The sequence below is a fragment of the Carassius carassius genome, chromosome 16 (assembly GCF_963082965.1).
Source record: "Carassius carassius chromosome 16, fCarCar2.1, whole genome shotgun sequence".
Lineage (NCBI taxonomy): Eukaryota > Metazoa > Chordata > Actinopteri > Cypriniformes > Cyprinidae > Carassius > Carassius carassius.
This window is the reverse complement of record NC_081770.1, coordinates 26,179,201-26,195,517: the sequence shown is the minus strand read 5'-3', so window position 1 is coordinate 26,195,517 and position 16,317 is coordinate 26,179,201. Positions and strand designations below refer to the sequence as shown.

The 16,317-nt window shown below is 35.1% G+C and overlaps 1 protein-coding gene across 1 annotated transcript; it reads left to right on the top strand.

Moving 5' to 3' along the window:
• Window positions 1-469: 469 nt before the first annotated feature.
• Window positions 470-2,899, top strand: LOC132160040 (protein jagunal homolog 1-B-like). The gene is made up of 3 exons (XM_059569735.1): window positions 470-598; window positions 1,483-1,594; window positions 1,971-2,899. The coding sequence occupies exons 2-3, from the start codon at window positions 1,506-1,508 to the stop codon at window positions 2,431-2,433; spliced, it is 552 nt and encodes a 183-aa protein (XP_059425718.1). The 5' UTR covers window positions 470-598; window positions 1,483-1,505; the 3' UTR covers window positions 2,434-2,899.
• The last annotated feature ends 13,418 nt before the right edge of the window (window positions 2,900-16,317 follow it).

Here is a 16,317-nt window from a genome sequence, read left to right as displayed (position 1 = left end):
ATTTATTTTTAGTTATACTACTGAATGACTAAATTTGTATATGTGCAAAAAGATGGTGGGACACAAAAAAGAAGGAATTTATTCTTTGTTATTTTTGACAATGTTGCTAAACTGTTAAACAAATATGGAGTAAAGATTTCATGTCGTTGTTGTTTTTTAATAAATTGAATCGTCTAAAATTGTGTGGATTTGTAATTAGGGAATTCCACAAGCAATAAAAAAATCCCTGCTTTCAATCTTTATGTTGACCATTATTTATGGGATTATGGATGTTTCACACTTAGCCAGACACTGAGCTGCTGCTTTTAAATAGTGTATAATTTCTGGACACCTCAGCAATGCCAAATGATTAATAATGATTTAATTAACATAAGGCATAATTTAATAAGCAAGTATGTTCATACGTTGTATCAGTCCTCTTAATGCAAATATATAGAAAGTCTTTTCCAAATCATTGTTCCCACTCCGCGTCAGTGAGGGCGATGTTTCATTATGTCCAGGCGAAAGCACGTTTAGAAGAAGAGATACTTTTGCTCACGTTTCTACTGTGTGTGTGTGTGTGTGTGTGAAGTTGCTTGCTGGTTCATGTTGAAATAAGGTAGGTTAATGGTATGGGTGTTCAAAAGTATGATATATACTATCTTATTTTTTGTAACACCGATTATGACTGTGAATGAACGTGTATTGTGTCTCGTAGAAATAATATTGTTACTATACCGGTAGGAAGCGTAAACAAAAGCAGTAGAAGTTGGATTGAGTGATTACTGTGATCTGAACATTCATTGCATTAGAATAAAAAATGCATTGTCAATAATTATTTGTAAAGTAATAATTAACTAATATCTAACCGGTACATCGTGCTACGCATGAATATGAATATATAACCGCCTGTTTTACAGTTCAGTACAAGGTCGTGAACAAACAAAAACTACAGAGAAGTACTGTATAAGAAAAAACGTCTGTGCTTAGCTAAAATAGGATAAACAGTAGGCAAATTCGATTGCGGAAATGGAGGTTTTGCATTCGCTTTAGTAATTTGGATCGATATTTTAGACAAAATGGAGAGTATTCACGGAAACGATTTTAAATTTTGCATGCAAGCGAGAAATGTTGTAGTATAACGGTAGAAATAGTTTAATATAATCTGTGGTAAATTACTATTTTTTTTTAAACCATATAAGATTATTAATGTATTTTCGCAGAACACAAATGTTTGAATGACAGTCACGGTCACCATTCACTTTCATTGTTGAAAAATGCAATTAAAAAGAATGAGCCGGTCAACCTCTTTTTGAACAACAGAGGGAGAGTAAATTGTGACGTAAATTTCGTATAAGGATAACTCTTCTGATTTTCCGCGGTTTATAACGTAGGCGTTGGCTATAACTTGCCTCATATACGCTTGTTAAACCATAACGCGAGTGTAGGCATAGTTTGCCTCTTGTAAAACTTCCAAATTTACCTAGTTTACTTTTACCTCAGGTTGTCGACTGTGGAGGTTTACCATGGCATCACGGTCAGGACCGCGCGCTACAGGAACAGACGGAAGTGACTTTCAACACCGCGAGCGCGTGGCGTCACACTATCAGATGAGGTACGTCTGTTGATGTTAATGTAAAAATATGATTCGTTATATTTGTGTCTTGTATTTACAGTGTCCCTTGAGCAATATTGCTTATTTCGATTGTGCAGTATTTAATCTTTAAATAATAATAATAATAACGAATACAAAGAAAATCTACTTTTTCATTTTAGAAAAAAACGTTGTGTAATGCACTTGTTGTACAAACCCAAGTTGTGAAATATTTTAAAATAAACAAGAAAGCAACAATAAATGAATGTAAACTAGAACATGTTATCCAATATATTAAGACATGATAGGGGGTATATATGAGGAACAACCCCCTAAAAATACATAAAAAGTGCAGTAACTGTGATCCTGTTGCACTGACCCTTCTCAATCCCCTCAGTGTGGCCCTGAAGTCTGAGATCAAGAAGCTGAACATCGCTCATGCTGTGGTCTGGTTGCTTGTAGCAGCACAGGTGGTGGTCAGTCAGCTGAACTTAGTATCCCATAAAGTGGTGGCCTCGCCGTACAAATGGGAATACATGTATCTTCTGAGCATCATACCTACGGTCTTCAGTTTCATGGCTTTGCCAAAAAACAACATCAGTTACCTGGTCATCTCAATGATCAGCGCTGGGCTTTTTTGTGCCGGTCCTATTCTTTATGGAGGGATGGAGATGTTCCCTGTGGCTCAGCAGCTTTATCGGCACGGCAAAGCTTATAGGTTCATCTTTGGTTTTTCTGCTGTCTCTATAATGTACTTAGTTTTGATTATTTCACTTCAAGTGCATGGCTGGCAGATCTACTACAGCAAAAAGCTGCTGGATGCCTGGTTCACCAGCACACAAGATAAGAAGAAGAAATAAGAGACTGCTGGAGAAAAATAGTTTGTCAGCTGCTTATTTGTGTCTTTATTTTCTCTTCCTGATGGCTCTTCAATCACATCAGTTTTTATGATTACCTGACTTAAGTGTTTTGAGCCTATGAGGAGATCAGATTCGTTAAAGGATGTTTGTTGTCAATCTTCTCATCCACTGGGTCTTAGCCCAGATCAAGACGTCACTGTTGTCCGTTTCTGCTTAGATTTGAACTGCTGGCTTTGTAATCTCTTTCTGATTTTCCACCACAATTGAACATGCTGTTTAACAGATCCCTCGAGTTGTATTCATAAGGAATTCATTGGGATCTAAGCAATCTAGGAAATGTAACCTCAGTGATGAGGAATCAGATGATGTGTGAAGAACCACAGCAAAAGTCCATTTACTAAGATAGTGTACGTCATATATTCTGCTCTTTTCCACTAATCAGCTTTCAATAAAATAATCAGAATTTTTTTTTTTTTTGTCAGTTTTGAATAAATCAACTAATGGTGTTGTTTGAGGTTGCAGTAATATGTAACAAATCTAAAATGTATAAAGTAATAAGAAAAAAAAAGTAAATGAAAATGTTTACATTACTGCCAGATGGCTGTTGGAATTCCTCACTTCTTTATCGATGCTAAATTTGCGTTCGCTCTGGATTACTTCTCTGGTTTGACTTAATATAAAGATTGAAAAATCTTTCTCTGAATGAAACAACCAAGGGTATTGTTGAATAGAAATGCTCAGCAGATAATTAACTAAGGTCGGTGAGTTGCTTAAAGCAACGGTTCACCCAAAAACGAGTTTCTCCTATTGAACACAAAAGAAGAAAATTTGAAGAATGTTGGTAACCAAACAGTATAGTACGGAAGTCAATGGTTACTGTCAACTTTTTGGTTACCAAATTCTTCCAAATATCTTATTTTGTGTTCAACAGAAGAAAGAAATTCATACAGGTTTGGAACAACACAAGGGTGAGTAAATTATAACATTTAAATTGTTACGTGAACTATACATTTAAGGGCTGACATTGGGATCTACCAGGTGTGTTTGCTTTCTGTAATTCTTATAAGATGTCATAAGATGTAAACGTATAGATGTTGTCAGTTGTTTAGCTGAATCACAAAGACACTTAACATAGTGTACTCATTTCAGGAAAATAATATAAGAAACTCATAAAAAGTGCGTTTTATGATATTAAAACTGTATTACATAGGCTAATGTTAGTTCTGATTTTTTTAGGTCTCACCAGTACACAAGTGTTCAGTTCATGAGTAGCCAACAAGGCAGCAGAGTTTGTTGAGGTTTCTAGGCGTGCATCCTCTCTCATGGATACACGGGTTCCAAAGCTTTATTAGCTTGCACAGATTAACGTTTTTAACCTTTGCACCTCGTTCAGCTTTATTCCATTCCTATGGATGTTCTTGAGTAGCTCATTTCTGTTTGCATTCCAAAACACTGTCAGTAATAATCTCACAGTGCAGTTTTAACGTTAAACCATCATTACCATTTCGTGTTGGTAGCATCTGTGTTGTGTATGATCAGTATTTACAGTCAAGTTACAAGAACAACAACAAAAATAAATAAGAATAAAAAGAGAAATTGACCCCTCGTTTGACTTCTGACAAGAAGGGAAAACCTACTGACCTGCCGGCACGGAAAATCTCATCTCGCGGTCTGAATGTGCTAGTATCTTTAACAGATGTCCAACACATGCACAGCTACATATAGGATACTAAATATTAATATACTATATAGGCATACTTGTTTCTTTATCGTAATGGTTTCTGCTTTTTGGGGTTTGGGCTTTTGGTCATTAATTTGTGTTACCATGCGCCATTAATTTGACTGTTGTTCCATGTATCTGAAATGCGTGAATGACAGCGATTTGCATCAAGGCTCGCTTTGAATAGCAAAATGAAGTTGAATTTTTTTATTTATTTATCTTTAAACGTGTGATACACGCCAATCTTTTACACAATGCAGTGTTTATTTGGACTCAAGAAATCAATTTATATCTGGGATGGCATGAATTTGTCTATATTTTCATAATTAGACTTTATTCAGACTAGTTATGAAGCCTAGACATACTCTTTTCAGGTCTGCCAGGTAGGAAAATTATATGACCTGCCTGACCCAACATGTTTCTTGTCATTTTTAGTTTTTTGCACAACATTGTATATTACCATGCCCATAGCTCTTTTTCCCCTTAAAAATGCAAATTTAAAATCAACTTATGAGACACCAGTCATAACTAGACATTTCTGAGACCCAGATCTGGATCATAAATGCTCATATTTCTTTCAGGTAAGGGATTATTACAGATTAAGTTTCAGAAGAATAGATGTAGGGATGTATGGATGCATGGATCCATCAATTACAAAAAAACAAACAAACAAAAACATTATTTTTAAGAGTGTAGCTGTTGGGTCAGAAATTTTGTTATTTAAAGTGGTTAAAAATAGCACTGCTCTAAATGGAATTGTTTTCTTCTGTTTAACCAGCATTTATAAATGAGGGGCTACTACAACAGACAACAACACCTGAAAATCTAACCCAATTCTAATTCCACCCCTATTACAACTGCCAACAATTCTACTACCGTCCCTATTATCACTCCCAATAATTCTACTACCACCCCTATTAGCACTACCACCAATTCTACTACCACCCCTATTACTACTACCAATTCTACTACCACCCCTATTACCACTACCACCAATTCTACATCCACCCCTATTACCACTACCACCAATTCTACATCCACCCCTATTACCAATACCACCAATTCTACTACCACCCCTATTACCACTACCACCAATTCTACATCCACCCCTATTACCAATACCACCAATTCTACTACCACCCCTATTACCACTACCACCAATTCTACATCCACCCCTATTACCACTACCACCAATTCTACATCCACCCCTATTACCAATACCACCAATTCTACTACCACCCCTATTACCACTACCACCAATTCAACTACCACCCATATTACCACTACCACCAATTCTACTACCATCCCTATTATTATTCCCAAATAATTATACTACCACCCGTATGATTACTACCTACCAATTGTACTACCACCGCCATCATCACTACCAACAATTCAGCTACCACCCCTATTACCACTACCACCAATTCTACATCCACCCTTATTTCTACTACCATTAATTCTACTACCACCCTTATTACCTCTACCACTATTCAACTACCACCCCATTACCACTACCACCACTATTATCACTACTACCAAGTCCACTGCCATTACCGCCCATACTACCACTATATTTAGTGCTTCAACCACTTCGTCAACATCAAGTTCCAGCCCTAACCTGCTTTTAGCCACTTCTTAACCTACAGGTACGCATTGCTGAAGAGTTCTCTGAAATTCTAGCTTGTAATATAAGTAAAACCATTTTATGATTTGGTCAAGGATGACTTGCCGATATGACGGTTCCCAAAATGGTTTTGTTGCAGGCAATACCTGTTCAGAGGAAACACTCAACAGTTTGACCTTCCAACTCACCATGATCGGTCAGATTAGTTATTCAACAGCTTTGCCCTCAAGGAACAGCCAGTGGTATGCAGTATAACTAATAAAACATTCATGAGTACAAACACATTATATAAGCATTAATGGGAGGAACTAGGTTGTAAAAAAAATATCCTTTATCTTGACAAACTATACAAAATAATAATAATAAAATAAATAAATAGTAGAAAAGAAAAGAAAGGAAATGCAGTTATTTAACTTAATTTCTGTCAGAAGTAGTTTGTGTCAGATATGCATATCAAAATATTATTTGAGCTTGAGTATGTAATTTCTTTGGTTTGTGTTTCGTAAGTTAACATGTTTAACCAGTCTGGTGTGTCTTTGATATCGTCTGTAGCTGGTACTCCTATGGCCTCAGTTCAGTGTTTGTATTTTACACCTTTCCACACATTTGGTGGAATTAAAATTCTGGACTGTACTGTAGCTTGAACCTGGAGGTGTTACAAAGAAAAGTCAACGTCTGTATTTACATCTTTGACATTTAATAGGGCACAATGGTTGACAATTTGAACAAATTCACATTCAGATGAAAAAAGTAATTTTAGTATCATTAGTTTTTATAAAAAGTTTGAATATCTAATGTTTTTATTATACCATATACAATACTGTTAATTATTTTATGATATTATCCATTTTTAATGTTAAAATTGCTGCTCATTCTAAAAAAATTATTGCATAAAATGTATAATATATAACAACTGCATCCAGTTTACTGTAGTCATTATGTAGTCAATGGTTTGAACTCTGGAATTTTGAGTGTATTTTAAAGTGCTTTTGATTAGACAACAGATTGGCACAATGGTTTTAGCTTTGATTGTTTAGGGGACTCTGGAAGATATGTACGTTGCCTCAAGTGTCCAGATGCTTACGTCTAAACCTGAGCAGCTGATAGCCCACAACATCACCTCAGCTGCTACGATTGTTACTAACCTGCTTTCCACCCCATGTTAAATGAGGTAAGAATTTACAGACAATAAAATATGTATGTTTATCTAACAGTCTGACTAGACCAAACACATTAAGTTTAAATATAATAATATTGTAATAAAAATATATCTTTATTGCAGTCAGTTGCAGAGACAGTCATCAGTCAGCTCATGTACACTGATAAAGATTTATACTCTAAAGACACTTACGATGCTTTTGAGAGGTATTTACACTCCACACATACCTGTCCCACATCCCACACAAACACAACACACATTATAAACACAAAACCACACATTTCTGAAAAAAAAGCAATTATAAATAAATAAAAGTTTGATTATAATTTTTTTTTACTCACCAAGCTTCAGAAAAACTATAGTTAGCATGGTAAAAAATTATTTTTTATTTAGACAAAAATATGTTTTTGTTTTCTCCTTGTGAAAAAAAAAGGATATTAAATGTTATTACACAAAAAAAGTCACCAATATTTACTTTGTTGTTGTTTTAGACCCAAAAATACTGAGATGATTTTTTTACGTGTGTGTGTGTATAACTTAAAAATAAAATAAAAACCTTTGGAAACAATAGTTTTGTGTACAGTTGTGTATGTATATATATTTATCTCATTATTATTATTATGTGTCAGAGAATTCTCCTGAAAGAATCAGTTTGGTTGCAGATGATGCTAATATGATATCTTCTTCAGGACGTCCCACTGATCTCCTGTTAAATATCAAACTGCAGAACGATTCCCAGAAAGACTGGAGTACTGTTTGTGTTTCTGTTCTCATTTTGAGGGATATAATTAATATATATCCCTTTTCCCACAGGGAACAGAAATCCCAGTGTTGAAATGGTGCTTTATGAAAACAATTGTTTTTTCTCAACTCAAAACATTTTAAGAGTGAACTCGATACCAAGAGAAGGATGGGGTCTTCCAGCCTAGCTTTATAACATGGAGTGTACCATCAGGCCAGAGGTAAATGATCATCTTGTAATGATTACATAACATATGACAGTTTATGAATCACTCATGTTATTAGTCAATAAAACACCTACATATGAATTATCGTACAGTCAGTCGTTACCACAAAATAACTGGCCAAATATACATAAATATCAGAAAAACTGAAAAATTTATTATATGTAATTTATTTATTCACGTTTCTTTTTCATTATACTTTCCTCAATATTTTAATAAATTAATAATAATGAAAACAATTCTGCACACATATTTAAAATCATAATTGTAATAAATGTGTAATAATGATATAAAAAATGGAATAAAACAAGTTAATTATAATTTGCAGTTTTTGTAAAAACTTTTGTATTCATATTAATATATATATAAGCAATATCACACTAGTTTTTATCATTTGTCATTTGCAAAGTTATGTATTGGCTTTTTAAATAAAATCGGTTGATTCAACTCATCCAACCTACTGGTGGCTATTTTTACATATATATATATATAAAAAGTAGCTTATTTAATTTGTGCAATCATTTAATATTTCTACATTAAAAAGTCATATTTAAACTTAAAATGCATGCACAATCCATCTATGAATTTTGCTGAATAGAATTTCAGAGCCAGCGTGTCTTTTTGTTTGATTGAATTAATTTATTAAATGAGGACCTGACATAAGAGGACACAAATATGATAATAACTTTTTATAATACTAATAAGCCAACATCTGGCTCTTTTTTTTCTCAGGGTTTTGATCTCTCAACTGAGATAACACATCCTTGTTTATTATATTATAATGAATATTTAATATTACATTTAAACTTTAACTATAGCCCATACATATTGCATATTAATTGTACTATTTAAGAACCCCAAATCATATGTTTGTGTATTCTGTGTTACTACTTAATTTTGCTCTGTTTGAGGACATTTGTAGTGTAGGTATAGGGCCCAAACATAACCTTAAGCCCAGGGGCCCCTGCCCCTTTAAGTCCTGCCCTGGGCGTAGGTAATCACAGCGTGCCAATACACAGCCATATCTCATGTCTACAAGTTTGATATTGCATTTATACAACAGTTTGACAGTGTCGCTTTAGAACTAGTACTGAAGGAATTCAATTTCAATTTAAAAGTATTTACTGCTGACCCGTAAACAGTCTCTTGTCGCCATCTAATGGCTAATTTCTCCAACCACGGTATGGCATGCACAACATGCTCATTTTGGTAAGTATTCTGGCAGACATAGTTGGTTGAACATACAGTATCAGTGTACTGGATCATTTTCTTAAAGTGACAGCACTTTTTTATTGTTGAACAAGAGAAAAACACTCACTGCTCTTGATTGAATAGCTTTTGTAACTTTAATAACGATTAATCTTTAATTTACCCAGTCAAATATACAATGCTACTTTACATTTGATTACTTTATTAAATTGTTTTTGTACCTAAAAACTAATGTTAAGGCCTTTCCACACTGAGCACGAAAATTGGATGCGACGACGTGCTGGAATAAAACAATGGATTTCTGTGGATGCTTCCACATAGACCGTGAACATTCCCACACCGAATGTTTTTTTTCCAACCAGACCCAATTTTTTTTTCAGTTTTGCAAAGCAAAAACATGGGCCGTCAAATAAGATTTGAGCTAGGATCATGTGACTGGAGCTGCTGCTGTTGCACAAAAAGGCAAGAGTGGTGATGTTGTTTCAAAACCAGTGTAAACAAACACAGAAGAAGAGTAAGAGAAGAGAGTGGATGCTGAGTTCCATCCATTTTCAGTTACATATCTGAGGAAAAATGCATTGTTGGTTGGCGCCACCTAGCATGCAGGCTTGAATTAGCAGAAGGCGAACAATCGTTTCACGTTCGCTGTGAAAGCACTGTTCGTCGCGATTCACCTTACTTTTTCACATTGCGCTCAGTGTGGAAAGGCCTTTAGACCTACCTAAAAGCACCATTTATTTATGTCTTTGCTCTATTGTATGTATTCGTGCTGTTGCTTGTATAGTTAGATTATACTTATAAATAACATACATAGATATACACACACACATACATGGTGTTTTAAAAACCTCAAGAACATTGTGCATTTCTGAGTGGGATGGACCAACCACTTGTAGAAAAACATTCTTTCTTCTATATGTACCGAACTTTCTTATAAACACAATGTTTCAAGGAAAACTTTGTGCAATTTTGAGTGTGCTACACACAAGTGAGTGGGCTGGACAAACCACCAGTAAAAAACACACTCTTTTCTCTCTATATGCACCAGACACTTTCTTATAAACAGTCCATGTTAGAAGGAATAATTAAGATAACACAAATGTTTACGTGTGAATGGACCACAAATCATACTGCACTACTTTCTTGTTAACCTTAAATACCTCTTTTGCACATTATCATGCACAGTTGTTATGTAAAGTACACGTGTAGTCTGTCTTAGGTTATGTGTATGTATAGTCAACTATTTATAGTATATGTATAGTTAGATTACCACTTCAGATAGTTAGTTATGTAGGTCTAAAAATTGTTCTTACGACTAGCGTTGTATGTTTATATTATGTTTATTTATGTAGCTCCGTGTTCCTGCGAGACACATTTTCTTCCACTGACTTTGGGTCAAATATGGACTAACCCAGCTGTTGGGTTCAATTTTGTAATTAAATTTTTAACCCAGAAGTTGGGTTAGTCCATATTTGACCAAAAGTTGGGTTGAAACAACCCAGCATTTTTTAGAGTGTACATGTGTGGACAAACAGTGGAAGAAAATGTGTAGTGGAATGACAAAAAAAGCTCAACTTGACTTGACTTTATGTCTTCAGAATACATCTGGCTCGACCTCTTATGACTTTGCATGTGTGTTTTGGGACTTAGCGCATAGAGAATGGAAAAACAGAGGGATGCGTCAAAATATACAGTATAATCCCAATGGAGTGCAATATAAATTTAACCACACCACCAACTTTGCAGTTTCACATACATGTATTAAATAAACTACTTCAAAAGCTAGTGAGCTGCCTAGATAGACATGGAACATCATTTCCTATACACATTATTTTTCTTGGAGGAGTGTACGCATCCATTTGCAAATTTAATGTGTCTGGGTTCATGCACCTCCAGCTATTTTTAGCTCTACAAAACAGCTTGTTTTGTTGCTTGATATTTCAAGCAATTTGATATTTCTGATATGATATATTTCAACTGGTGTGTCTTATTATTTTAATCTATTATTTTAAAGAGATAGTTCACTCAAAACTGGTCCCCATTTTCCATAGTATGAAAAGTAAATAAATAAATATATAATTGAAAGTCGGTGAGGACCAACTGAAGATGAACTATCCCTTTAAAACACAGTAACTTTATCATGGTAAAATAATACTATGTCATTATACAATATACTTTGATTTCATACTGTTGAACGAACCATATTCATATATTGCTAAATCTACTTCCATCTACTTCAGAAATACCATGGTATTACCATGTTACACTAAGCCAAAAAAAAAAAAAAAAAAACTTTCTTAATCAGTTTTTGTCTTATTTCCAGTAAAAATAATGAAACACTCTTAATCACGGTTAATGTATTTAGAAACAAAAATGCTCAACGGTTTACATAGAATATATATTGATATGTTAAGTATGTTAAGTCTTTAAAAATACTATTTTACAACACTGTTATATCTGTGTCCGTATTCAGCAAATCAATGAATGTAAATTTTTCATACTATACAATGTAAAATTGTGATGCTTAAATTTACTATTAGCAAAAATATTTCACTTTTTATTTTTATTTTTTAAAATTTATTTGGACAAAATAGTACAGGATTTTAATTTTAGGCATGTGTCGGTTATTAACCAGAAAAAGAAAATAATTATCAGCATACTGGCCATAATTTGTTGGCGGTGCATCTGTAATATTTTTACTGGAAAACAAGAAGAAGAAAAAAAAATATATATATACAGTATATATATGTATATATATATTTTATTGTGGCAAAATTTCTTGGAAGATCATGTATTTCTATTATATAATGTCCAGAAAACTAATGCTAATCAATAGAACTGGTTTATGGAACAGGCAAAATCTAAATGTATGTATTTTGTTTGGTTAATCGTATTTTTTCATAAGTTCTACAGGAAACAAAGAGGAGCTAACTCCACCATGCTCTTGGTGAACATCAGTTCATGCATGACCACCTTCTACCTTCTCTTCATTTTTGGGATCAACAATCCGGTCCAGAGCTCAAAGTCATCTGTTTCAGAGCAGAATGTTATTTCTTCTTCAGATGTGCAGGAGAAGAATGATCAGGGTCCTTGTACAGCAATCACAGCCCTGCTGCAGTACTTCCTGCTGTCCACATTTGCCTGGAACATCCTGTATGCGGCTCATGTATTTTTTTTCCTCATTAGAAACGCCCTCACAGTCTGCCACGAGCTTTCCAAAAATTCCCCACGACCATCAGCTGGGGTACCTTTAAATACACTGATATTAAAAGTCATGACGGTTTGATTCTGTTTGCATAACTTGTAAATAAAGCATGTATATTAAATAGCTTATGTATGTACAGTACAGACCAAAAGTTTGGACACACCTTCTCATTCAAAGAGTTTTCTTTATTTTCATAACTATGAAAACTGTAGATTCACACCGAAGGCATCAAAACTATGAATTAACACATGTGGAATTTTATATGGAATTATATACATAACAAAAAAGTGTGAAACAACTGAAAATATGTCATATTGTAGGTTCTTCAAAGTAGCCATCTTTTGCTTTGATTACTGCTTTGCACACTCTTGGCATTCTCTTGATGAGCTTCAAGAGGAAGTCACCTGAAATGGTCTTCCAACAGTCTTGAAGGAGTTCCCTGAGAGATGCTTAGCACTTGTTGGCCCTTTTGCCTTCTGTCTGTGGTCCAGCTCACCCCTAAACCATCTCGACTGGGTTCAGGTCCGGTGACTGTGGAGGCCAGGTCATCTGGCGCAGCACCCCATCACTCTCCTTCTTGGTCAAATAGCCCTTGATGCCTTCAGTGTGACTACAATTTTCATAGTCATGAAAATAAAGAAAACTCTTTGAATGAGAAGGTGTGTCCAAACTTTTGGTCTGTACTGTATATAGTGTTGGGGAGTAACATGTAACAGCGTTACGTAATTTAATTACAAAATTATTGTAACTGTAATTAGTTACAGTTACTAAGAAAAAATGAGTAATTAAATTACAGTTACTTATGAAATTTTTTACGATTACAAAGGGCATTACATTTGAATATTTACACACATCCACATACAGATTTAACTGATTTCTTTCCCAAATTGCACTGACTATTCTGAGACATACCGCCCTAATAATTTCTGGGATGCGGAAACACAGTCTGGTTCGTAGAATAAAAACGGAATGCCTAACGCGGACGGAATATGCCACATTTTGGATGACTAAATCAAAAGTAGGTCAGTACACTTGAATCAAAACATGACATCGACTAGTGTCTGTGAATATAAAGCCCCAAAAATGCAATATATGACTCCTGCAGATTCTGCGTGTCTGTGGAGATCAGGCGCGGACTGGACACCGGGAGAACCGGGACAATTCCCGGTGGCCTGGCAGCCGATTTTGCCCCACTATTTAATATCATTATTGTATAATTGCCTGCCGAATGTACTAAAGCGATCATTTGCGAATCCGCCATTTGATAATTAAATCTCTAATAAATCATGAATTGTTAGTCATGACTCGCGCGCGCTCCGCGCCTCCGCCAAACGGTTTGGATCAGACTCAGAGTAATCAATGCGAGAGAGAGAGAGAGAGAGAGAGAGAGAGAGAGAGACAGAGAGAGAGAGAGAGAGAGAGAGAGACAGAGAGAGAGACAGATTGAGAGAGAGAGAGAGAGAGAGAGAGAGAGACAGAGAGAGAGAGAGAGAGAGTGAGAGAGAGAGAGAGAGAGAGACAGAGAGAGAGAGAGAGAGAGAGAGAGACAGAGAGAGAGAGAGAGAGAGAGACAGAGAGAGAGAGAGAGAGAGAGAGAGAGAGACCGAGTGAGAGAGAGAGAGAGAGAGAGAGAGAGATGGGAAGAGAGAGAGAGAGAGAGAGAGATGGGAAGAGAGAGAGAGAGAGAGAGAGAGAGGGGGGGGGGGAGAGAGAGAGAGAGAGAGAGAGAGAGACTATGGAAGCGCGCTGGAGCAGAGAAGCAGAACTACTGTTCAGGGTTTCAGGTCAGTTTCATCTGTAAAGATGCTTTTTTTGTCTTTGTTTTTTTATTTATTTAATCAAGCAGCAGCACGTTGCTCATCAGTCATCACTCAAAATACTATATAAAGGACATCATTATTATCTGTTGTAATGTTACAGTAGTAATTTAGCTGAAAAAATTTCTACGAGGAGCTACGACAGACAACAACACAACCCTTACGAAAATTAACATTTTAATATTTAACTATAAATCCAGAGAAAATGGTTACTATTGTTTAACTGTGATAACCAAAAATTTAAAATTATTTTACAAATGTATTTATTTAAAAATAAATACAAATCCATTTGCAAAAAAAAAAAACAAGGTTATTTTACCTTTATATAGGCTAATAAAAGCATGGTAATTTTTTGTAAGGGAAAAACATGACTCGTGTACAGTATTAGGATTTTTCTATAAAGATATTGTAGTATTGTAGAGTATTGTATTGTAAAGTATAGTTTTGTTCAATCTTGAGTATTAAAGTCATGAGAGAGATGGATAACAGGGCAAAATAAAGAGACTGAAGAGAAAAATGGAAGTGAAGGTGCAGTTCAGGAGAGAACTTTTAATTATTTTGCATGTCCCCAAATTAAAGATTTAAACCTTTTTAATGTCAGGTCCATACAAAAAATAGTTTTGTCCATGAATTTGTTTGTATGAGTTTGAATTTTCCAGTCAGAATTTTTTCCCAGTCCGCCCCTCCTGTAAATTAATGGCAAAGACATGGTTTTATTTACTACACATAGGCCTACTGAAGCTCGCAGTGTTTTCAACCTCTGCTGCCTCAATATAGGAGTACATGAGCACATAAACATAATTTCTAGAACTGCTCTGTGTCACTTCATGTGCATTTTACTTATTTTGAGAAAACTATCATCATACACAGAGACAGCAGTTTAAAAAAACACCAATGTTTAGGAGTTTATTACACAGAATACGTCACATGCTTATTAGATAAATGTATTTAAGTTGATGTATATGCTTTTATTTATTATTCTTTAATTTTCACAAATTTAGAAAAGTAATCAAAAAGTACTCAAAAGTTATTAGTTACATTACTTTAATAAAGTAATTGAAAAAGTTACACTACTATTACATTTTAAACAGGGTAACTTGTAATCTGTAACCTATTACATTTCCAAAGTAACCTTCCCAACACTGACTGTATATATGTCTTGCATTGACTGACAATCTTGATGACTGTGATCTCAGTGTAAAAGAATTTATGGTCTTATTGACTGTACTTGTTCTGAGATTTTAGGCTCATTTGGATTGTTTCGAGGAGACTGTTTTTCCTTCATCCTTCCTACATCTGTACACAAAACATTACACAAAACTATTGTTTCCAAAGGTTTTTATTTTATTTTCCCTACTGTAAACAAAACTCGGCTCTCGTGAGACCAGCATATTCTTACCGGAGCGTATGCTACACCCACGTCCTACGTCATCCGCTGGAACATACAGAGGTCCATACAAGTATGGTGTTCATAAATGAATACATCGTTGATCCTTCAGGCTGATTCCACATTGTCCATCAATGACTTTGCATGCGTGTTTTGGAGTTACGAAAAACAGGACTGGATCACAGATGGTCGCACCAAAACTGAGAGCCCTTCAGGACATTTAGTTTGCAAAAAAAAAAAACAATGCAAACTTGGCTATTCTGATGGTAAGATATATTTGCATCAGGATGTAAATCCCATTTATTTGACTTAAATGAATCAGTAGATTAAAAGTAAATTTCCTCTAGAATTTAATTCAGGTGTCATTTTCTACTGGCATATGATATCAGCTATCAATATTCTGAAGCCTTGCATTGAATCAGCATGTGCTCTGTCTGTAGTGGGACTGTGTATCACAGCATTGCACCAAATCTTAACCAGGTAAAAGTGTATAGTTTACACTGTTAAGTATACAGCTTTCTGCAGTGAAGCATTTTTTATGTTCATGCACATGCCACAGCAAGTCAAGAGGAGGCAGTCCTGCTCTGTTAGTGGTGAACATCTGCATATGCATGATGGTTTTCAACCTTCTCTTCATCTTCGGCATTGACAACCCCGTCCAACATGTGAATGTAGCAAAGGTGTCTGGCCAGAATATAGTTCCTGAGTCTGAACACCACAAGTACCAAGATCAGGGACCCTGTACGGCAGATTTTAAATAATCATCATATGATGATAATACATCAAAGGTCACAA

What these genes read in the sequence shown, in the direction of transcription:
- LOC132160040 (XM_059569735.1), top strand. Translation starts at nt 1,506, where the DNA reads ATGGCATCACGGTCAGGACCGCGCGCTACAGGAACAGACGGAAGTGAC. An exon ending in GCGTCACACTATCAGATGAG is followed by an intron (nt 1,595 to 1,970) that starts GTACGTCTGTTG and finishes CAATCCCCTCAG; the next exon opens with TGTGGCCCTGAAGTCTGAGA.